The sequence below is a fragment of the Macrotis lagotis genome, chromosome 4 (genome assembly GCF_037893015.1).
Source record: "Macrotis lagotis isolate mMagLag1 chromosome 4, bilby.v1.9.chrom.fasta, whole genome shotgun sequence".
Taxonomy (NCBI): domain Eukaryota; kingdom Metazoa; phylum Chordata; class Mammalia; order Peramelemorphia; family Peramelidae; genus Macrotis; species Macrotis lagotis.
In genome coordinates, this window is record NC_133661.1 from 14,994,659 (window position 1) to 15,020,327 (window position 25,669).

The following is a 25,669-nucleotide window of genomic DNA, read 5'->3' on the forward strand; positions in this document are numbered from 1 at the left end:
GGGTTTTGATATCCAAAAAGAAGGTGGAGGAGTTGGCTTTTGAGTCAGTGGAGAAGATGTGACTGGAGCATCAGCATGGGAAACGATGATTGGAGGTATAGTGTCAGGTTCAAGGGCATGTGAAACGGGTGGCAGAGTAGAAAAAGAAGAGAATTGGCACCAGGGAGAAGAAAGGAAGTGTTCTGTAGAGAGCTCCAGGGGCTCCTTTGGAGCTGGGGACCAGGTTGCTCTTCCATCATGATTCTTTCCTTGATTCCTTGCCTGAAAAGTTTGCCCTTTAAACTGCCTGGCTTTCTCTGTCATTACCAACTTTGTCTCTTCAGTTTGAAATGGGCAAGGGCCAGCACCTGCCATATTGGACTGGCATCCACTTATTTCAGCCTCTGCTTGGAGGCGTTCATTTTCCCACTGGATAGGGTCCATAATGACTGGCCTATTAAGAACCTCATACATCTGTCTCCTTGTGAAGCCAGTTGGTAGAGTCCATGCCCGATGGGTGCTTTCGGCTGAGTATTTCCGACCCCCTTTCTTGACTAGCCTTCTGGGGGATAACTTGTCTAGCAAACCTGTTCTCCTCCATGAAAATCCAGGGCTTGTAAGACTTTGACCTCCCCCTTCCACATATAAAGGATTGTGGATTGTTAAGGGATTCTCATCAGATAAAAGGGTGATATTACTTGCAGACTTGGGTAGATTATTCCTGAGTGATCCAGTTTTCCGAGCCTGCTTGTGTGCCTCAATTGCCCGGGAAGCCACGTGGCTTATTACTCTTTGACGTTCTCCTTCTTCTAAGACTGATTTATTTCCCCTGCTTTGTTGGAAATGGTACAGAAGGAAAAGACTTGAAAGAAAAGAAGACAATCACATGTAAGGAAACAGGTTGGGAAGAGGCACACTACTAATGCTTCAGTCTAGAAAAGGCCATATTGACTAAGGATACAGTCAAAGAAAGAAATTTACTTTCATTTACTTTCTAAATAAAGTAAAGGGGGAGGAAAAGGAAGTTTGATAACCTCTGAGCAGCATGAGTAATTCTCATTTATAAAAAACTATATCTATAAGACCTTTAAAAATAAACTTTGGAAAATCTAGCAGATGTTCTCATGTTTCCAGATAATGTTATTCCCACAATTCAATAAATGGTGGGTCAAAGGCTGAGACCACATTGGCATGGAGATTAGGAAAATTTCTGTGTTGAGTAGGAGGGGAATAGTCACTATGGTCAAATATAGATTCTCTGTTCTAAGGACCTACTGGATAAACCCATGAGGGTATAGTGATAATTCCTGAACAGAAATTCTTGGATCAAGAAAATCCTTCTTTCTGGGTCACTATCTGGGAGGGCGTATGGATGACTACTTTATGTTAATGAACAAGAGATCACATACAACAAATGTCCAGGGAATCTCATAGGGAATATTTCTGTCCCAACTTTTAAAAGGAATAAAAGAACTGAACATCAAGGTAATAGCTCCATGCTAACAGGATCATAGCTTTAGTGGTTATTGGAAACTGAGAAGTTATCCATTCAGTTTCTTCATTTAACAAATGAAGCTTAACGAATCGAAGTGACAGATCCAGTGTGACACTGGTAGTAATAGGAGAAACTGGAAAGGGACTAGAGTTTTTCTCCATAGGATTCTTTCCATGGCATGCCAGCACCTCATTTGGTGAGTGAGGATTTAAATGATATTAATTTAAATAATATTAATGATCTTAATTAATGATCTTTCAGTTTTGAAAGATCTCTCCCATAACAGTATTTGCCTTATACAAATAAATACTTATTGCTTATGAATTGTATGGACTATTAAAAAAAATCCTGCAATAGGGATCAACAAATGTGCAGCAACAAAGGAACAAGAGGGTGCACTTCATCTATCAATAGTACTCTACTTGTCCTCAAGGCATTCTATTCAAGTGTATTTGTATCGTTCCTTAGAAGAAAAATCTTTAAATAAAAACACAGGTCAGGATTGTTCATACAAAGTCCTTAAGTGAGCCCAGCACAAATTTACACATGTTTCTCTTTCCAGAATGCTTATTGAAATAAAAGGTATTTGTTTTTATCATTCCTGGAATGGAACCTTCTTTTCTAGGGCTAAAATAATGGATAAATGCATTTAATTCCTTGACCTTCTGTTTCCTTATTTGAAAATTAAGGCATATAATTATTTGATCTTCCCTTGGATCTCAAGATCTTTCATTTCAAAATTATATTTCTTTCTTTAAACCACTATTGCTTGTTTTAATTTCATGAAATTTTACTTCACATTTTCAATTAATGTATAAATGAGCAAAAGTCCAAAATTCTGTATCTGCACTCTAATTTTCCCAAATGACTTTAAAGGGAAATGATGTATTTAGCCAGATGCAACACAGAAAACCTCCCATTCATTTTAATTAAGGTTGCTTGTGTCTAGAATGTCTATTTTTATTAGCACTGCTATTTAAAGTTATTGGTGTTTCCTTTGTGGTTCTGTTATCATCCATCCAGATACTGCTTGCTTTAATGTAGTTAGTATCGGACAATACTATGGGAGAATGTAATCTTGTGGGATGGACCAGTTTCAAGATTAAGATGCTGGTGATTATACCATCATTGATTTAGAACAGGAAGGGAACTTTGAGGTCATTTATCACAATCCTTCAGTTTTACAAATGAGAAAAATGAGACCCAGAAATGTTAAATAACTTAAGGTCACATGAGTTGTAAGTGGGGTAAGCAGTAAAATGGAGGGAGAAACTAGACTAGTGCTATAATGTATTGTGTAACTGGAAAGCACAATGAGGGGAGGAAGGGAGGATATATTATGCTGTAAATTAAAGCTTGTTGACAACAGCACTTGGGGAGGAACATAAAGCAATCATCTGAGGGAGTGAATATTGTGTAGGAAACAGAACATTTAGATTTTTAGTACAAATCTTAGCTCTGCCACTTCCAATCTGTGGGACTTGGGACAAGTTATTTCCTCTCTGTGCGGATCATTTTCCTTACCTCCAAAGTTGTTGCTGGGATAGCTGACTTTTAAGTCTCTATAATTCTAAATCAATCATCTTACTGTTTGAGAAACTGGTTGGTGTGTAGACTTCAGATTACATGAAAATACAGAATTTGTAGCCAAAGTTTGAACCCTGCATCTGTTTTTTTTTTAATAGCTACAATAGGTAAATGGTATAACCTACTTGAACTTTAATTTCCTCATTTATAAATTGGGAATAAGAATAGGACTTAAACCATGTTCTCAGGATGGTTCTGAGGACTCATTGAGATAGAACGCATACAGCATGATCTGTAACCATAAAAACTTCATTGGTGTGAATTATTTTTTAGGAGGATTTTTCCTGTTTAAAAAAAATTAGACTTGCCACTTTGGGATTATCCATCCACTAGCAACAAATATGCCAGAAAGAAATAAAAGGAAAGACATTTTGAAATAAAGCAAAAATAATGTGATGATGCTGGAATGGTGGATGAAGTCAAAACAGTAAAGGAATAACCCTAAAGTCAAGATGTCATCGGCTATATAAAGATGTCATTAAATGAATATCAGGAAGGGCTAAGGAATAGTAATGTGAAAATCCTCTCTACTTAACTGTTGAAGACTAAGCCACTACCACAGAGAGAAGGAGGATAGTCAATAAACTGTTGAGTTCAGAAAAAACTAGTAAGGCATTTTAGATATTTTGAGTCACCAATTCACTTCTATTCCTTTATCTTAAACGATTTAGGAAAAAAACAAAACAAATTAAAATGAAACATCTTTTTTTCACTCTTCAGGGTAATTGTCTCTTTATGGACTCATTTGCTATTCTAGGAATTGTTTTCCAGACAGATCTATTTTTAGAATATATTTGTCTTCAATATGGAAGTGATATCATGTGCCATATTTCAAGTAGTTGAAACTTTCTACATGCCTAAACCATTAAGAATGGTTTGGTTTGTCACTCTGGTGGGAACTTGGTTAACCACCAGAAAAGGTGGCATAGATCAACTTTGATGGACTTACTCAACTCAGTAGTACAATAATTTGATAATTCTAAAGGACTTGTGATGGAAAATGCCATCCACATCCAGAGGTGGAGCCAAGGAGTCTGAATGTAGACCAGAGTTTACTATCTTTGGTTTTTAAAATTTGTTTTATGTTTTTTATCCCTCTCTTTTTTTTTCTATTTGATTCTGAGTTTTCTTTCACAACATGATTAATATGGAAATATGTTTAATATAGTTATACATGTATAATTTATATTAGATTACTCTATCAAGGGGAGGCAGAATGCGAGGAAGAAAAATGTGGAACTCAAAATTTGTCAAAAATTATTGTTGAAAACTAAGTATTAATATGGTTGGAAAAATAAATAAATTTAAAAACAAAGCAAAGGTGGCATAAAGAACACTCCAGGTTGACCTTTCTCCTTTCCCTGTAACATGCTGTCAAAGGAGAACCAATCAAAGGGAAAATAGAAAATAAGACTAAGGATTTATTTGAAAGTAAATCTCTTTACAGGAAGGAAAAAATCAAGATAATTTAAAGATTGAGGCAGGAATTAATCTTTTCTACAACATCTATTCTCTAGAATTGTCATAGAAGTGGAATTACATTTACTTACTGATGCCTATGAATCCAAAAGATGAGGGAAAGAGAGAACAGAAATCATGGGAACATTTTTTTAAAAGACAGTATGAGATATAAATTAAAATATTTCAATGATTTTGCTTTGAAAAGATGATATGCAGAACAGATAGGAACAGATATGTTTTTGTAAAATATTTAAAAATAAAATGTTCAGATAATGAATGGTAAGAGAAAAATCATGTTGCTTTTAGATTTCTCAACAAGGTTGATTATATTTACTGTTTTGATGATAAATTTTAGGTCAAAATCCCTCTGTAATATGCAGATCAATTTAATTTCAAACACGTTATTGTTCATGGCATTCTTCAGATTGTTCCTGTGCCTCTAAATAGAAGATTTAGCTAATAGGTTTGCATTTAATGTGATTATAAAGATTTAAATGCCTAAATGATAGACCTTATGAAAACACAAAACAATATTAAAATGCATATGCTAAGTTAATTATGAACTCCACATGAAGCTAATATTTAATGACACCTGTTGATATTCTCTGAAGTTTGATTTATATGACTTTATTCCTTTCAAATATATAGTTCATTATTCAAATTAGGCCAAGTATTCATTAATTTAATGCTTCCTAATTGCCAATTAAAATTTTAGATTGGCTAATTCAGAACTCAATTTAATCACAGAATTTATTTTCTAAAAGTTTTCTTTGTCAAAACATTCAACACTTGTATTAACAATGTTTCCTAAAAAAATCAAATTACAAACCCATCTGTCCTATCCAATTGTCCCCCCAGTGCCTATGGCCCAACTATTGGTAACAGAGATGAACTGGTGTGACCACTATATTGTTTTTCCAGATGTTATTACGTACTATTTGGTGTATCTGGAAAGATGGATAAATGGCACCGATATTTTAATTTACATATAGCCGCACTTGATAGAAAACTACTTTCAATTAGACCACCCGTTTTCCTAGGTGTATGTGAGGATTAGGATTAGGATTAGGAAAAATTCCAGTTAGATTCCTGTATTCACCAGTGTTTCCAAGACTATAGTGTTCCTGTGTTTGTAGGGAAAATAACAATAAAATAACAATGATTTCTTTCAGAAAATAATTTTGACCTATGAGAATTATCAAATGAATCTTTATGATGATCGATGATTGCCCCATTCCAAGGTGGATCTTACATTTATGTGGTTTGTTTTTCTCCAAACTAATAAAGGTGTGTTTTGTACAGGAAAACAACACGTTCTATTACTTTCCCACATTGTTCCAGTTAACAAAAGATTTTCTAGATTTGCCATTCACATTTCATGTTTCATCAGCTGTCAAAATCAACCGAGGTGCCACCTTTCGTATATAGTAACAAGGACCTACTGAGTGGATTCCTACGGGTAACAGAGCTTTGAAAAATGGTCAGAATGTAAGGGAACACTATTATTTTTCAATTAAAACTTGTAAAGTCTTTCACTCTCATGTGTCATTTTAAAATAAGTGATTTATCTATACGTAGCTCTTTCTTACGGAACATGCTAAAAACTAGTCTAGTTGCCTCAACAATCAAGTTTTTTCTAAGGCAAAAGCCAAGGCTATTTGAAACCACCTTTCCTGTCACCAGCAAATGGACATTTCCTCTCATCTAAATTTTGAATGTTCTGTTCTCCATGATCTAACAAAAAAGTTTTGGGAAATATCATGGCTTTACGTCACTCTTGAGCCATTTGAATAATCTCGAAATTTGTATGATTGAGATCTTTTTCAGTTCCATAGACTTTATTGTATCTGTCTCCTTGGAACCCCACTCTAAGGTAGAGTGTATGCCAAATGGATCTGTGATCTTGTCACTGAAGCAGATCAAGGTAATTGAATAGAGCTATAACAAAATAGTTTAGGTTGGTAAAGTGTTCTATCCTTTACTTAAAGCTTTGTTCCCAGGAAGAACTTACTTAAATGCTTGCTGAATTGAATTTATCAAATTTCTGACTCTTAATCTGGTTTTTTCAAACTAAGTTCATTTAGCTTTATCATATCCCATAAATAACTGAATGTTATTTTACATTTTAAAAAATGATAAAATTCAGGGAAGACACCCTCTGGGAAGTATTCTATTTTTTTCTTTTTTCTTTTTGAAGTTTTCTAATATCTTCACAATGGTGTCTACTTTGGTGGATTTCAATGCCTACCCTCGGGCACCTTTCACTAAGTTTATAAAAAATGAAGATGTAAAAGCTGTCTACTTTCCCCAGGGAGGTAAACATGAATACTTACATTGTACTTCCTTCCAACTCCTCATAGAGGTGAGGACCCCCTGGGGGAGGTGGTGGTGGTGGAGGAGGTGCTGCTGCTGCTGCTGGTGGTGGTGGTGCTGCCGCCGCTGCTGGCTTGGTAGCTGCTGCCAGGGCCTGCATCTTGGCTGTCTTTGTACATTCTTCTTGTCGTCTTTGGGAGAAAAAAATTAAAATTTTTTTTGCAGAAAGTGCAAAAATAAGAATAATCTAATTTCTATTACTAACATTAATTTGAGGGAATCTATCTTTGAGAAAAAGGCTCATTTACAATAAGTTGAATAATTAACATATGAGAAAAGACTTGATTATTTATATTGAACAGGATTTACCATTGGGTTATTTTTAAATCTCTTGATATTCTGTGGATTTAAAATCCTGTCTAGATCTCTAACCAAATGACATAAAGATTAAGGAAGGGAGATTGTAGAAAAGCACAATAAGACAGTGAAATAAGGAAGTATTGGCATTAGTATTGATAGACTTCAAGTGGTCCCTAAGACCTCAGGAGTCTTACTTACCCTTTAGAGTGCTATGAAAATAGCAAGTTAATCTCCTTGAGTCTCAGTTTGTTCATATATAAAATGGGGGAAATAATACTTTCAATAGCTACCTCATTAGATTGTTGTGAAGGAAGAGTTTTGAAATATTAAAATACTGTAACAGTGTGATCTCTTATTCAGAAGGTTTTTAAAACTATGTGTTTTGGACTTACTGTGACTTATAAGTCAATCATTTGGATCTTGTACCTTTGTTAGTGTTTTGACAACCCACTGTGGAGGGGACTGTTTGCTAATTTAATTTGTTTACTAATGCTGTGCTTATATGCAAGTATCAAAAGACCAGAGACATAGCTATATCAGAAAAAAACACTTTCTCACATTGTGCTATGATAATTGCCTTTGTATGGCACAGCTGTAGATAAGGGAAACTGAGTCATGCATAATAAAGCACAATCTGCTCCTTCACACACACACACACACACACACACACACACACACTACTCAATGTGGCTGTTGATATAAATTTAAATAGTAATATCAGCTTTATTTTATATTAGAGAAACCATAATGTAACATGTAAGATAATAGTATACTTACACTTTAAACCTGTTTGATGAGTGATGAGGCGGGAAGGAAGAAGAAAAGGAAAACAAAGATTAGCTAGAAGGCATTTGTTACATGTCCTACAATTTACTTTAAATATTGCCATCTTTCTCATATTGATCATGGTGAAATATTAACAATAGTGTGTCTTAAAACCCTTCACTTTTTAAGGCAATGGGGTTGTGACCTTGCAAAGCCACACAGCTAGGGAATTATTGAGCGTCTGAGGCCATATTTGAATTCAGGTCCTCCTGATTCTAGGGCCGGTGCTCTATCCACTGCACCACTAACTGCCCCCCAAACCCTTCACTTTTAAATCAATTTCTTTTCTATCATTTCTCTAAAAATCTTATCAGAATTATGAAAAAAAATCTTCCTTCTAGGAAAGTTTAAAAAATATAACAAAAGAAAAGGCTAAGTAGTACTGAAAAAAAATGGATTAGAACATGGGTATATGAATGGGAACTCTGATCATGAAAGAGGACATTAAAGATGATCTAATCTTCCTAATTGGTTTCTTCGTTTACCTGACCTCAAGCATAGGAAAGGACCAAAGCTGTGTGGCAAGACTATGCTTATATTCTGGGTTTCACTTTGAAGTTGAAGTTTGAACTGGAAGGTGCCACCATTAGGTAATGAATTCATGATCCTTTTTCATAATTGGTTTCTTGGTTTGTCTTACACAGTGAATTTCAAAAGCCTTTATTAAGAGAAAAGAGTAACTCTACTTTCCAGGCTTATTTACAAGCTCTATGTGTAGCCACTGAAGTGAGATTTTTAACTATTAGAATTTTCCACTGGATGGTAGGCAATGAAAAACTAATTTTGTTTAACTGTTATTCTTTAAAATGCAGTAAGTAAAATTAATTCATTGGGTGTTAAGCTGATCACTGAGCTAGAAAGCATTGAAGAATTCATCTACCACAGAGCACACACACAAATGTTTAAATATCAAGCAAGACTTAATTATTCCATTTTATGAGCTTTTAGTGGGGCATCTTGCTTTATTCAGTACTGATCATTGCAGGATATACCAAGAAGCCTGGAAGGGCAAGGGTGGGTGGGTAGGGGGACGTTATTAAATGTAGGCTATAGCAAGGTTATTTTAGATGAGAGGCAAATGGAAAAAAGAAAAATTTGCAATGCAGAATAGACAATTTAAAAATTATGTACAATGGAAATGACTCAAAGATTTACAAGTGAATTGGTAATACTTTTTTGCCTTTTATGTAGGCTTGATTTTTAGTGAATTCATTGATTAATGTAGAATCTTTTAAAATTGAGGTTAACTTTCATATTTTTAATCTCTGTTTTTGGTCATTAAAATTTCTTCTTTCGTAATTCAAAGCAACATTGGAACAGATAATATTCATTCTCAGGTTTTGTTCATTTTCTCCGACTTTTTTCAATGCTCAAGTTTTCATTGTATTGTCTGCCAATTAATCACACAATGTTATAAACATTTCATCTAAGTTTCTCCAGAGGTTTTTTTTTTCTTTTGTTTTGTTTTAAGTCTCTCATTTTCAGAAATTTATCAGTTGAGTGGGGGAAAAGAATTGGATTACCAGAGGACCTGGGTTTTAGTCCTGGTTTGCCAGAAAATAGTTGTGTGACTTTGGACAATGCATGGTAGGCCTCAGGGTACAGCATTGCTGGATCTTAATTTTCTTACTTACTGTGTAACCTTGGGAAATTCAATCAACCTCTGTGGACTCTCATCTCTCTTTCTATACAATGACAAGGATGGACTAGATGAACTTTGAAGATCCTTTTAGCTCCATCTAATGTTCAATCCTGGGATCTTATGGATCTTTTTGGCTTTCATTTATCTTTCAACAAAATGAAGGGTATTGACTAAATCATCTTTATGGTCCCTCCAAGCCCTATCTTAAAGTGAAGTCCCATCATTTGGATGATTGCTGAAACAATATGGTTTTGGCTCACTATCTTCCTTTTTTCTGACATCCCAAAGACCTTGTCATGCTTCTTATTCTATTAATAGTTTATCATTTTTTTTGGATAGTTGCCATCACCAGTTGACATCAGTTTAATTTCTTGGCTCCCAGATTGAAAAGTCAAGCCATTTTCTCTCTCTGCAATTCAGTTTTCTTGCCAGGAAAAAGAAATGGAGATGAACTCTATGCTCAAAAGTCTTCCTAGTTCAAAAAGCTCTGTTCTTTCATGACTAAAATTTCCCCTTACATACTGTCAATTAATACAAACATTTCTTACAAAGGAGGGATTTCTTCTTTCACTCTCTCCCAATTCCCTATTCCCCCCTCCCCATTTTCTGCCATTTCTAAGGTTTATTTAAAACTATTGATTATATGAAAGAACTAAAAAGAAGAACCATACATTTGTCTAAGTGGTCTGCCAAGCTCTGAACCTTCCTCTTGTGGAAATGATATCAATCAAGGGTCTGCTTTTGCCATGCTGATGCCAATAAGCCAGCAGTTGTAAGGACACACTCACTGACTAATGTATGAACCAGATCTCCTGAGGAAGACTCCTGGAGAGCAGTTGTAAACATGCTGGGTTGAAGAAGAATATAAGGGAAAAGCTGTATCTTCTAACTTAGTATTTTTTCCTGTAGCACATAGAAGCCATGGAATCCAGGAGGGATACTTTTGTACCAGTCTTATAGGAGTTTAAAATAATTTTGCCTCTTTCTCATGATAGTGAGAGCTCACAATAAGAGCTGGATATGATACTTTAAGGTTTTCATAGGGTTTCAGAAATATTCTCACTTTGGACTCTCACAGCGATTTTTGAGAAAGACATCATTCCTGTCCTCATTTTGGAGCTGAGCAAATTGATACTGAGAGAGATTAAGTGACTTACCCCAGGTAAAATAGCTGCAAGACTTGAAATGAATTCTTCCTAAATCAAAGCCCATGGTTTCAGGGTAAGGTTGAATTGGAGTTAGGTGACTTGACTTTGAATCCTAGCTCCAAGACTTACTATGATATCTTAGATGAGTGACTTTATCTCTCTTAGTGTCTAGTTCTTCTGTCAAAGGGAAGTTGTGCCCTGTATAGAAGTATAATTTACTTTCTAAGATGATTATGTGATCAATCTTTTGAAAACCTTTTAGTTCACCAGTCCAACTCAGTGACATAGTGAATTTCATTCATTTTGGGCTTGACAGAGAATTATATTTATGTTCCAAGGACCATTGAAATAATATCAGATATTATTAAGAGTAGAGTAGGATGTGACTAATGCCCCTCTAATTTGGATATGCTTGGTAGCTCAAAGGTCATCCACCAAATGATATTTTGAAAAACTCTCCAAAATGTTAGATGATGATTTCTTAAAGATACATCAATGTTTATATTTATACTTACTGTCTGTAGCTGACCAACACGACCAGGATGGCTGGAATACAGCAGAGGATGATAATCATGGCTAGTGCAAGCAGGGCCCCTTCAGTATAGCCAAAAGACTGCCCATGTTTCTTAACCAATGCCACTGCATCTGGTGTGCGGATTTCCAAAATTCGTCCTCCTTCACCATAATATGGCTGGAAGTCTTTATTAATATCCAGCAGTTTCCCATCTAGAAACCTTCAATATTAAAATAAAGATAAGAAAATAAGAACCACATATGTCAGACTATAACCTTGGAGGACAAGCAGACTGTTCATTAAAAAAAAGTTTCCTTGATAGCTAGCTGAGTCTTTTACATGGGGAATAGGTAGTAAACTTTTGTTGAATTGAAAAAAGGAATGAAATTATATGACCTACCATCTTGCTAAGGCTTTGAACAAAATTTCTCAAAGTTTTTACAACTAGAATTAATGAAGATGTGATATAATAAGAAAGATGGATTGAGTAACATGTCCTTATAGATATAAATGATGAGCTATCATTAATATTTTTTTAAGATTTTTTTTGTAAGGCAAATGGGGTTAAGTGGCTTGCCCAAGGCCACACAGCTAGGTAATTATTAAATGTCTGAGGCCGGATTTGAACCCAGGTACTCCTGACTCCAGGGCCGGTGCTCTATCCACTGCGCCACCTAGCCACCCCACATTAATATGTTTAGATAAAAGCAAATGTCAAATGAATTGGTAGATATGGATACGGTATTATCATTTTCCCCCTTCTAACTTGGCATTCCAAGTTGATAGCATTATATATTGATACACATTTTCATGTTTGAATATAAGTGTAGATACATTCTCCAAATTGTAACAATCACTTATACACACTGATCTCAGACACTTATAAACTATGTAATCTAGTGAAAATCATGGAAGTTTTCTGACCATTCAGGGTCTTTCTACAGTTTTCTCAGGGAAAATTATGGAGTGAGACTCAAAGACGTTTTTTATCCCTTCTAATTCTTCTATCATCTTGTGATGTTAAGATCCTCATCTATGATTTCTTCCTATTTACCCAAATTGATATTATCTCTTATTACCTAGAGGTACCTGAAACTTACATTTAGTCATTACAAAGTCCTTTTATGGGGGGGAGGTCTTATTTTGCTATTTAAACTAGATCCTAACAGGCATAAAGTGCTCCATTTTAATTGTAAAAAATTTTTAGGGAACGTAACCAGACATGACATTCTCCTTTAAGAGACCTGCTACTATGGGATAGTCTCTTCACCATTTCAGAGTATGGAACAAATCTAAAAACTCTTACTTAAAAATTGAAGTAGGACCAGGCAATATGCATTACAACCAACCCTTTCCCATTCAGAAATTATAGTCAACTCAAAAGTTCAGTTTGTAAAACTTTTTTTATACTGACATCAAAGGTTATTGATGAATAGACATGGGGATTTTCCTTTCTGATACCATGTTGATATTCAAGAAATCCAAATTTCTATATGACTCATGTCAAATAAAAGACTTGATCATTTGAGTAGATTGCAAGCACTAAGAATGCTTCTCATCCTTTGGGGAAGGTAGAGGCTGAGGATGAACTTTCTGGAATAATTACAGAAGTAGAATACTCATCTCTTGCATTTCAATTGTGTGTCAAGATCACAGGAATTTTAAAGACTGCAGAATAGGATCCACATCAAGAATTAGGGACAAAGAATAGAGAGCTCCATTTGTCATTTGGCATTACTTTTAGCTGTAACATTCAGCATCTACCAATGCATTCTGCATAGTGCTAAGAAGACTGGTTAGCTGCATTTTTTATTATTTAAATTATTATTTACTTTATTTAAATTATTTATGTACTTTAATGATCCATGGCAATAATGTTTTATGATACTGAAAGAATTATCTTCAAGGAGACAGGTCTTTTTTTCAGAGAGAAGTTGAAGATCATTAGAAATATCATGCAATCTGAACAAATTTCTTTACAATTTGTCTCCTTCCTATCTTTCCTGTTTTCTTATGTCACTTCCCTCCAAGAACTCTGCAACTCAACCTCCTTGTTTCTTCACAATCTCTTCATTGCATATGCATTTACACTGATGGTTCACTATGCCTGATACACACTTCTTCCTTCCTTCCTGCTGCCTGTTCAAATCACTAGTTCCCTTCAAGACTCAAGTCAAAGCCATGTACAATTGGAGATCTTTCCTGGCACCTCAGTTGGTAACACAATTCCTACTCAAGTTAATGATAATAATCCTATATATATTATATCCAGTAATCATATATATATGTAGAATGAATATAAACTGGGACCATTTCACTTTTGTCTTATCTTCCTAGGATTATCATGGTATTTGTGTGTGTAGAAACAAAGAAAATATATAACAAATTGATTGAATAATTGGATTGCTCCCTTTGTTCCCCATATTCATTTCTTTTTTATAGCATTCATTTTATTTTATTTTTCAAATTACATGTTATAAAAGTGTTTTTGACATTCACTCACATGTGTATTTATACATATTAGATAATTTTCTCCCATCCTCCGTTCCTACCTCCCCCCTTCAGCTCAGCGAATAGTCTGGTGTACATTGTACCTTTGTATTTAACACATTTACAGATTAGCCATTTTCTATAATGAAGAATTAGGACTAAGGGAAAAGAAAGAAAGCCATAGGTTAGGAAGGAAGAATATAAGAAATAATTTTTAAAAAGTGAACACAGTGTTCATTCATATTCTGTAGGGTTTTTGTTTTGTTTTGTTTTCTTTGTCTGGATGTGGACAGTGTTGCCCATAACAAGTCTCACAGGGTTATCCTAACTCTGAACTGCTGAGAGAGCTACATTCATCAAAGTTGATCAACTCATAATGTTGTTATTAATGTGTACAATGTTTTCTTGGTTCTGTTCCCTTCACTTAGGATCAATTTCTGTAGTTCTTTCCATGCTTCTCAAGAGTCCGACCATTCATAGTTTCTTATAGAACAATAGTACTCTATTCATAAACCATAACTTGCTCAGTCACTGCCCAATTGTTGGGCATCCTTTCAATTTCTAATGCTAGTGGCTAGTGCTACTATTAAAAAAGCCAATATGAATATTTTGGGATATATATGAGACTTTTCTCATTTTTATGATTTCTTCTGGATATAGGCATAGTACTGTAATTGCTGAATCAAAGGGTATGATTAGTTTTATTATTCTTTGGGCATAGTTCCTTATTGCTCTCCAGAATGGTTGGATGAGTTCACAAGCTCAATCCTCCCATAATCTCTCCAATGCTGATTCTTTTTCCTTTTTGTCATCTTGACCAATCTGATAAGTGTCAGGTGATACCTCATGGTTGCTTTAATTTGCATTTCTCTAAGCAGTAATGATTTACAGCATTTTTTCAAATGATTATATATCGCTTTAATTTCTTCATTTGAAAACTGCTTGTTCATATCCTTTGACCATTAATCAATTGGGGAATGACTTTTAACACAAATTTGATTTAACTTTCTATATATTTTAGAAGTAAGATGTTTATTAGAAATCTTATCTGTGAAAATTGTTTCCCGGTTTTCTGTTTTCCTTCCAATCTTGGCAGCTTTGGTTTAATTGGTGCAAAACCTTTGCAATTTACTGTAGTCAAAAGTATCCATTTTACTATTTATAATGTACTCTACTTCTTTTTTGGTCTTCAATTCCCCCCCTTTCCATAGATCCCAGAGATTATTTCTAGATCTGTTAATTGGTCTATGGTATTGACCTTCATGACCGACCTTAATTTGGGATAGAATGTAAGATATGGTTCTGTGCCTAGTTTTTGCTTTACTTTTTTCCAGTTTTCTCAAGAATTTTTGTTGAATAGTGAATTCTTATCCCAGAAGCTAATGTCTTTAACTTTGTCAAACAGTAGCTTACTATGGTCATTTACTATTGTTTCTTTTATACCTATCCTATTCCACTGCTCCATTACTCTTCTTAACTAGCACCAAGCAGTTTTGATGACTACCACTTTATAGTATAGTTTTCAATTTGGTACAGCTAGGCCACCTTACTTTTCATTTTTTCCCCCTCACTTCCCTTGTTATTCTTGACTTTTTGTTGTTTCAGATGAATTTTGTTACTATTTTTCCTAGCTTGGTAAAAGAGTTATTTGGTAGTTTGAATGGCATGACACTAAATACGTAATTTGATTTGGGTAGAATTGTCATTTTATTATATTATCTTGACCTAACCATGAGCAATTGACGTTTTAAAAATTGTTTATATCTGACTATTCAAGTGAAAATTATTTTGAAGTTGTGTTCATACAGTATCTGGTTTTGTCTGGAAGGTAGATTCCCAAGCATTTCATGTCTGAAGTAATTTTAAATGGAATTTCTCTTTCTATCTCTTGACATTGGGCTTTTTAATTCATATATAGAAATGCTGATGATTTATGGGGGTTTATTTCATATACTACTACACTGAATTTTTTACTTGTTTCAGGTAGTTTTTTAGACAATTTTCTTGGGTTTTCTAAGTATACCCTCATATTATCTGCAAAGAGCAAAAGTTTTGCTTCACCTTTGTCAATTCTAATACTTTTAGTTTCTTTTTTCTTCCCTTTATTGCTAAAGCTAATATTTCTAAAAATCTATTGTATAGTAATGGTAATATTAGGCATCCTTTATTCACTCTGATCTTATTGGAAATGTTCTCAGTTTATATCCATTATGTATAATATTTGTGGATGACTTTAGATAGGTACTGCTTACTATTGTAAAGAAAACTCCATTTATTCCTATACCCTCTCGTACTTTTAAAAGAAATGCATGTTGTAATTTTTTAAAAGCCTTTTCAGCAGCTATTGAGATAATTGTGTGATTCTCTTGGTTTTGTTCTTGATATATTCAATTATATTGAGCGTTTTCCTAATATTGAACCATCCCTGCCTCCCTTGTATAAATTCTATCTGATCGTGATATATTTCCTGAGTAATAACTTGTAATCTCTTTGCTAAAATTTTATTTCAGATTTCTGCATAAATGTTCTTTAGGGAGATTGGTCTATAATTTTCTTCAACTGCTCTGACTCTTCCTGCTTTAGGTATCAGCACCATATTGATATCATACAATGATTTTGGCAGAACTCCTTCTCCTATTTTTAAAAACGGTTTATATAGAATTGTAATTAATTGTTCCTTAAATGTTTGGTAGAATTCACTTGTAAATCCATCTGGACCTGGAGACTTTTTCTTAGGAAGCTTATTGATGGTTTCTTCAATTTCTTCTTCTGACATACACTTATTTAAGCACTTAATTTCCTCTTCTATTAATCTAGTTAATTTGTATTTTTGTAAATATACTTTCTTTTTTTTACTTAGGTTTTCAAATTTATTGGCATACAACAGATTGGACAAAATAGCTTTGAATTATTTATTTAATTTCCTCATTGGTGGTGAGTCCAACCTTTTCATTTTTGATACTGGTAATTTGGTTTTCTTTTTTTTTCCAAATCAGATTAACTAAAGATATATCTATATTATCATTTTGCTTAATAAAAACAACTCAGTTTCATTTATTAGATCAATGATTTTCTTGTTTTAAATTTTATTAATCTTTTGATTTTCAAAATTTCTAATTTGGTACTTAATTGGGGATATTTAATTTGTTCTATTTTTTGGTTGCATATCCAATTCATTGATCTCCTGTTTCTCTATTTTCCTCATATAAGCACTTAGAGACATAAAATTTCCCCTAAAAACTGCCCTGGCTGCACTTTACAAATTTTGGTATGATATCTCATTTTCTTATATGAAGTGATTGATTATTTATATGACTTGTTGTTTGATCCATTTGTTTTTTTAAATTGATTTATTTAGTTTCCAATTAATTTTTGGTTTATCTCTCCTTCACCCTTTATTACATGTAATTTTTTTGCATCATGGTCCAAAAAGTATACTTTCATTATTTATGTCTTTCTGCATTTGATTGTAAGGTTTTTATGTCCTATTACATGATCGGTTTTGATCTAAGTGCAGAGAAAAAAGTGTATTCTTTTCTAACTCCATTCAGTTTTCTCTAGAAGTCTATCATTTTAAAATTTTCTAAGATTAAATATTCACCTTAACTTCCTTCTTGTTTTTTGTGCTTAGATTTATCTAGTTCTTAGAGAAGGAAGCTGAAGTTCCCACTATTATAGTTCTACATTCTGTGGCTCCTTGTAATTCATTCAGTCTCTCCTCTAAAAATTTGGATACTATGCCACTAGGTGAATTTATGTTTAATAATGATATAACTTCCTTGACTATGGTGTCTTTTAAGAACATGTAGTCTTCTTCCTTATTCCTTTTAATTAAAGCACTAAAGCAAAATATGTTTTGCTCCACCCTTTTGCTTTTACCCTGTGAGTATCTGTCTGCTTCAAAAATGTTTCTTATAAACAACATATTGTAGTATTCTGGTTTTTAATCCATTCTGTTATCTGCTTCCATTTTCTGGGAGAGTTCATTCCATTCCCAATTACAGTTAAGATTACTAATTCTTTATTTCCCTCTATATTCTTTCCTGTTTGTACTTTTCTCTTTCCTTTCTACTCTCTTCCCCTATTGTACTATTAATCTCTAAGTACCTAGTAAAGTCATTTATGATTTAATTATGTACAGAGGTTCTAAGTACTATAATACTGTGACACACTGAAGGCTTCTCTTAAGAACTTTAGAATTGATTTGAAGGCATGGGAGACACTGCTACAGGACCACCCAGTGGAAGGTGCCCTCATCAGAGAAAATACTAAGCTTTATGAATAAGGCAGAATTAAAGTAGCTCATAGGAAACATGAGTCATATAAATTTAGAGTAAACACCTCAGGTGTTTGTGCCCAACCTGTGGATAGCATTCTGAATTCATATTAATCTGATCAGTCACAGTCATTTTTCTCAAACAGAGTGATGTCATTTTGGTCTTCTTCAGTAATAAAGGATAAGAACCAACCATACTCATATCCTCTTAAGTACAATCTTTTCAACTATATTCACCTACAATCCCTTTATCAATTCTGAAGAGTTGCAACTGTTATCTTCTAATCCATATAGAGTTTATACAATTGAATGTTCATGAATAACATTTTCCCCCTTTCCCATTTATCTTGTTATGAATCTCTTGAATCTTGTATTTGAAGATTGAATTCTCTGTTTAGTTCTGGTCTTTTTATCAGGAAATTTTGAAAGTCCTATATTTCCTTGAACTTCCATCTTTCCCCCCTGACAGAATATGCTAAATTTTGCAGGTTAGTGAATTCTTGGTTGTATTAAAAGATCCTTTGCCCTCAGATATATTATATTCCAGGTCCTCTGATCCTTTAATGTTGAAGCTAATGAGTCCTGTTTAATTCTGATTGTTCTTCTTTTTGTATTTAAATTGTTACTTTTTGACTGCTTATAGTATTTTCTCCTTTATTTGAGAAGTTTGGAATTAGGCTATGATAGTCCTTATAGTTTTTATCCTGGGGTCTCTTTCTGTGTATTCTTTCAAGGGTGCTTTTGTCTTCTTGATTTAATATATTTGGACAGTTTTTCCTGAAAGATAATTTCCAGGTTCTTTTTTTTTGACCTAGCCTTTCTGGTAGATCAATAATTCATAAATTATGTCTCCTGAATCTATTTTCCAGGTGTTTTTTTAATGAAATATACTTTATGTTTTCTTTATTTTTTAGCCTTCTCATTTTGTTTGCTGGAATCTTGGTGTCTCACATATTCATTAGTTTCTATTTGTCCAATTCTAATTTTTTAGGGTTTTATTTTCTTCAGTTAGCTTTTGTGTTTCCTTTTCCAGTTGGTTAATTATACTTTTTGCTAAGTTTCATTCTCTTTCCATTTGGTCAATTTTAATTTTGAAGAGCTACATTCTTTTACCAGTTGGTTATTTTTACTTTTAAAGGAGTTGATTTCTTTGGTCAATTTTTCATAATTTTCCTGCATGTCTGTCCTTTCCCCCCCATTTTTCTTCTACAATTGTTTGGTTTTTTCAATTCTTTTTTAAGGTCTTCTATGAGATTTTGGATTTGAGTCCAATTCATAGACTCCTTTGAGATTTACCATGTAGGTCATTTATCACTGCTTTCTTCTCATCTTTATCTGTATAGTTGCTTAGTGCTCTTTTAGATTTTTTTGCTCAGTTGATTGTTGAACCCTGCTCCTGGAGTATAGGGAGTATAGTCCCAAGCTTTTTTTGTGCTGGGGCTGGGGTCTGGTTCTGATCCCTGGCTTATCTCTGGCCAAGATGTTGCCTATGAAGAGATTTGTTTCCTCCTTTATGTTCAGTTTCTGCCTATGCAGTGGTTTATTCCCAACCCAGTCCTGTCTTTTGCCCCAGTGTTCCGCTTTGTCTGGGGTTGGTACTCTCCCTTCTGGCTTTCTATCTAGCTGCTGGGATCTGGGCTACACTATGGCTAACAGTTTCTGGTTGACTTTCCTGCTTTCCCACCTAGATGGGCTTTACTACCCCCTTTTCCCTCCAAGAGGCAAACCTTCACTGAAATCCTCTGTGGTATTTACAATTGAAAACTTTTTTCAGTCTTTTTTTTGGTAGTTTTAGTGTCTGTGTAGGGGTCATTTGACATGGTTTAGGAAAACATTCTGGGAACAAATTAACCTTATGTTGCCCTCTGGAAGTCCAAGCCTCCTATTTAATGTTTGATAGCTGAAATGTTAACTGATATCTGGATAACATTGTCTATCTGAAATGTCTGTCTGTCCATAAGTCAGTCTTTCTGTCTCTGTCTCCCTCTCTCTCATTTATCTATTTTGATGGACCAATTTTCTCTGGGACTTAACAAGAATTCCCCAGTAGGAAATCCCTTCCTTTGTCGGCAATGCTTCTGCAACTTCTAGTCTTAGTTGTCTGATGGTTCTACGATTTTTAAATGACCTGGAGGTGACCCTGCAATTACAGGTCAGAAATGAAACTGAAACTCAGCTCTCTGGCTATAAGGCTCTCCTTCTATCTACCCATCCCAACCACTCATTCTCTATCCTTCTGCCACTGCCTCTCATAAAATTATTACTAACAAAACACAAACAATTCCACAGAGATTCATCAAGGCTGATTAAAAATACTACTACTACTAATAATAAAATAAAACAATAAAATTACTATTTTTCTAAGCATTTGTGGTGCCACTTTGAATATGTGTTTAGAACTGGACCTTTAACTACTCTTAATATTGGAACTCCCAGGCCCCCCGCCCTCGACATTTCTCTGCACCTGGTTTGGTCAATATGCTCTTATATTATTTTTTTTTTTTTAGGGTTTTGTAAGGAAAATGGGGTTAAGTGGCTTGCCCAAGGCCACACAGCTAGGTAATTATTAAGTGTCTGAGACCAGATTTGAACCCAGGTACTCCTGACTGCAAGGCCGGTGCTTTATCCACTACACCACCTAGCTGCCCCCTATGCTCTTATATTCTTGCTCTTTTGGGCTCTGTATTTCTTCGTGTTTAATGTTCCAATGTGAAAGCTCCACTCATCTGCTATCCTGTGGATTTTACCCCACAGTGTCCACAAGGGCACCAAGTCTTTTCCCAGTTACCCAGGTTAACATCGTAGGTGTTTTATTGGATTTCTCACTCACGCTTATCTCAGATATGTAATGTTTTGCAATTTCTTTTAATTTCTATCATTATGGCATCCACTGTGTATGACGTCTCTATTTTCACATAGTTGTCTCTCTCTGTTGGAGGCCTTCATTATGTTTCCCTGGACTACTGCAACACCTTCTAATTGCTTTTTACTTCTTCAAATCAATCCTCCATTCAACTGCAAAACTTATTTTCCTAAAGTATAGGTCTAGTCATTCACTTCCCTTCCCTTGGTAAACTCTATAGTTTCTTATTAGAGAAGAAAAAGGAGGGAGTTGTATGTGTATATGTGTGTACATACATAACATACAACTCTTCTGTTGCCTTTATTTCTTCATCTAAGAAGATCTGGTGAGTTTCCTGTCTGCAATGTCATGTGGTGGTCTGGTAGTATTTATAGTAAGACTATTTATTAAGACTATTCTGGATCAGTGCCTCAGGTACTTTGCTCAGTGAGTGATCATTGCACAAGGATCTCACACTTGGAGTACCAAAAATTAAATTGTCCTTTATTGACAATAAAAAATATGGAATTTTGCATATCCTCAGTTCCCTCTGCCCACCCTCAACCTAACCACCTTTTTTTATGAGAGGTCCTGAAGAATGAAGAAGGAGCAAGGAGAGGGGCTGCTAGGTGATGCAGTGGATAGAGTATCATCCCCAGAGTTAGGAGTGCCTGAGTTCAAATCTAGCTTTAGATATTTAATAATTACCTAGCTGTGTGGCCTTGGGGAAGCCACTTAACCCCATTTTCCTTGCAAAAACATAAAAGAAGTAGCAAACAGCCACAGAGACCCTTTTTTGTAAATTCATATAATTGTAAATCATATAGGAATTGTAAATTTTTAAAATATTTTAACAACATGCTCATTAGATAATTTTATAGTTATGCTTAATGTAATGTTTGCTATAAATAAATGTTGATTTTATAAGTGTATGACTATATATGAGACATTCATTTCAGAACTGAGTTACAAAGTAGTTTCAATGTACATTGAACAATGATGAGTTTAAAGAATAAAAGAAGCAAACTGTGGCAACTGAATGATTAACCAGTTTCTTTCACATTTTGTTATAGCAATCTTTAATACCACAAAAGGCTAAGTGATTCCATCAGGATGAGTGTTTCTTTCAGTTACATGGCCTACAATACTTATGATTCAAAAGGTGTTTGAGTTGTCATGGACTACCTATTCTGAATCGAATCTCATGGGTCTCAGAAACTACCCATTATCAGGCACATTACAAAACCCTATAAGCTTGGTATAGGTCAACACTTATGTTGACTTGGAAATCTACTGCTTTATATTGAAATAATATGGCTTTGGATGAAAATTTGGGGGGGGTGCAGGAATTAACAAATAGTCTATGTAAAACTGGCTAAATGTATTCATATGTGTGTGTATAAATATATACCCTGTTTTTGGCAACACAGAGGGCTCCCACTGAGAAACACACTCTACTAAAGCAGAAGACTTCTGATTTGTAAACCTTAGACTTTGCAAGTATGCCCACAAATATACAGATGCACATAAGTGTGAACATGTGGGTGTTTTTGCCATGGTTGTGAAATCCCATCCCATTGTGAAAATTCTCTTTGGAGAATTTCTAATACTAAAGAATTGCACGGGGTGCGCTAAGCAATTAAGCAATAGACTCTTGATCCCAAAGGCAGACAACAAATGTGGGGCACAAACTCAGTTCTGTTAAACTCATAAAAGAAACATTTAGAAATAATTTCATGTTAACTTTAAATAATTTATTTAATTTATTTTTCTTATGAGATAGACTCAGTAGATCATTTGAAATCTACTCAAAACTTAGCAAAGAAATCACTAATACTTAGATGAAAATGTTTTCCTAAAAAGTTAAAGATAGGGTGTCACAGTGGATTGAACACTGGTCTTGGAGTCAGGAGGATCTGAATTCAAATGTGACTGCAGCACGCACTTAGTTAAGTGATTTGGGCAAATCCTTTAACACACTACTGCCTTGGAAAAACAGCATCAATGACCAAAAAATCTAACAAAGCTAAGAATATCCAATTCAGTAGCCTTAATTTTCTTTCATTTTATTAAAGCTCTGACAAAATCTCATGCTCTTTTATGAAATAGATTGTTGTATAAGGGATACCACTGTTCAGTTGTTTTAATTGTGTCCACTCTTGCCATTTGAGGTTTTTTTTTTGGCAAAAATACTGGAGTAGTTTGTCATTTTCTTCTCTAGCTAATTCTACAGATAAAGAAACTGAGGCACACACTGTTAAATGACTTGCTCAAGGTCATGCAGCTAGTAAATGTCTGAGGTCAAATTTGAACTCAGGAAAATGAGTCTTCCTGACTCTGGGTTTACCATTCTAGCCAATGCTCCATTTAATTAGGATCATTTAATGACAACATTCAAATTAATGGTTCACTGTCACTTGAAAGGAGGATTCCAGTTGGTCTGGTCATATTTGCATTTCTATTGGTCAGTGACTGGATAAAAGGAGAGAAGATATTCTTATCAGATATTCAGATAGCAAAAAGATGGGTAGAATAATTGAAATATAGAAAGAGTGTCAAGATCCATAAAGATGTCAACAGATAAGAACATCAAGCTAAATCTAATATAATAACATTTAGTAGGGCTAAATGGAATAATTTTAATGTGGGTGGGGGAAAAACATCGACTTCCCAAGTACAAAGTAGAGGAAAATATGACTAAAAAGCAATCAGCAAATTATAGATTCTTTGAGGGCTGGGATTATTTCACCTTGTACTTGGATCTCCAGAGTCTAACTTGTCAGTTTGTTGATTGATCTTCATTGAGTGAAGTACAAGTACAACTTGGGTCAACAAAGTGATATAAGAAGTTATTAATACCTTGGGGTCTCTTAGGAAAGATGAAACATTTGGAACTATAGTGGTGACAGCACTGCTATACTTTTCCATAGACACTCAATACTTCCGGTATTTTGTTCAGTACTTGTCCCCCAAATTTCTGAAAGAAAGGGTGGAAAATCTAAAAGGCTTAACCATCATGATGAAAGATCTTAGCATTGTGCTGAATGGGGACCAGTGGAGGGAACTGAGATTGCTTAGCTTGGAGACAAATCATGCTATCTGTCTTCAAATCCTTGAAAGCTTGTCATGTAGAAGAGTGATTAGATTTAATTTGCTTGCCCTGGAGGATAAATCTTGAGAAATCCAGGGGAAGCAGAAAAGTTGCAGATTTAGGTTTGTTGTAAAGAACAAGAAATAAAAAAGTTAAACAAAACTCTTAACATTAGAACTGCCAAATGTGTAGTGGACTTCCCTAGGCAAATAGTGAACTCTTTCTCACTGGAGGTCATTGAATAAAGAAGCAATGGGTCCTTGGTAAATCTGTTATAGAAAAGAATACTATTTAGGTACTGTTTTAAATTTGAGACTGGGAATGTTCTCCTTTTTCACCTATGTTTAAAACACTAAGCTCATGTAAGACCTTCTTCATGAGGCATTTCTTGACTCTCCTACAGCTTCTAACACTTCCCCAATACTTTGCATTCATTTTGTATATACTCTGTATTTCATATTTTTCACCATTATAATGCAAGAATCTTTGTGTTTTGGGGTGGCTAGGTGGCACAGTGGACAGAGCACCAGCCTTGGAGTCAGGAGTACCTGAGTTCAAATCTAACCTCAGACACTTAATAATGACCTAGCTGTGTGGCCTTGGGCAAGCCACTTAACCCCATTGCCTTGAAAAATCTTAAAAAAAAGAATCTTTGTGTTTGGAGCAGTTTTACTCTTGACTTTATATCTCCAGGATCATCTTAGTATAGGACCTCTGACATAGTAAGTTCTTAAAAATAAATGGACAAGTCTTTCCATATTATGATTATGAGGAAATATGACTAAAAACTATTATTTTTCTTTAGCTATTTTTTGACAATTAAAAATTACAACTATTAAATTTTTTTCAGAGAAAATCTATTTTCAAAGAAATACATATATTTTTGGAAATAGTCAATAATATTTATATCAAAGTGAAGTGTAATAACCTTAGGAAAAACTAAAATTTGACCATTAGATGTCACTGTAGCATAAAAAAATTTTCTGAACTCTTACACTCAGTTTGTTGAGCTGTGGTGGAATTTTATCCACAGAGAATTTGTAGCATTGTCTTATTTAACATTCTATGTGCATTAAAAAAACCACTCTAATTTCAGGGTTTTGTAACTCAACCATTCAAATTCAGTCCAAGATAAAACATGACATATGGCATAAGATCATGGACAGGGCAGTTGTTTTTCTTCCAAATAAATGAAAAAAATAATCTTTGCTTAATGGATTTCATGCTGATTTTGTACTTAAAATTCAAAAGTGCTGCCACAAAGACTGGGTATCCTGCCATTTCTATAAAGAGCCTTGCACCTTTCTCTGGTTAGCAATTCCTAGGAGAGCAAATGATATGAGGTGATCAAAGATCATGAGCTGGCTAATAAACTGAAAAAAAAAGCATTTTGAAAGGAATAATCCAAATAAAGTAAAATATCTCAGAACTTCAATGACAACTGGAGAATTGAAGGCCTTAAGATTGAACTGTTAACCTTGGTGTTCTTGTAACAAGTATAGTTGAGGCAGATTCTTAGAGCAGCAGGCTAAATGGTTCCTATTCACTATCCTCTTTCAAGCTTTCTTCTGTCTCCATGAAAACGTTCAGATATTGGTTCAATACCACTAATGCACATGCGTTACCTTGGGAATATTAATAGAATA

At 34.5% G+C, this 25,669-nt stretch overlaps 1 protein-coding gene and 1 long non-coding RNA gene across 4 annotated transcripts in view; one reads left to right on the forward strand and one right to left on the reverse strand.

Annotated features, from left to right (window-relative positions):
• PCDH15 (protocadherin related 15) overlaps window positions 1-25,669 on the reverse strand; it is a 2,110,989-nt gene that overhangs the window by 14,505 nt on the left and 2,070,815 nt on the right. For 2 of the 3 annotated variants that reach the window (XM_074232274.1, XM_074232275.1), the window contains exon 34: window positions 11,322-11,544. In XM_074232274.1, coding sequence (XP_074088375.1) covers window positions 11,322-11,544 — 223 coding nt within the window. Of the gene's footprint in view, window positions 1-6,855; window positions 7,027-7,972; window positions 7,982-11,321; window positions 11,545-25,669 lie in introns of those variants that run through there. The other variant, XM_074232276.1, reaches the window with a different exon arrangement.
• Window positions 1-25,669, forward strand: part of LOC141520620 (uncharacterized) — a 62,367-nt gene that overhangs the window by 9,849 nt on the left and 26,849 nt on the right. The window lies entirely within an intron of this gene.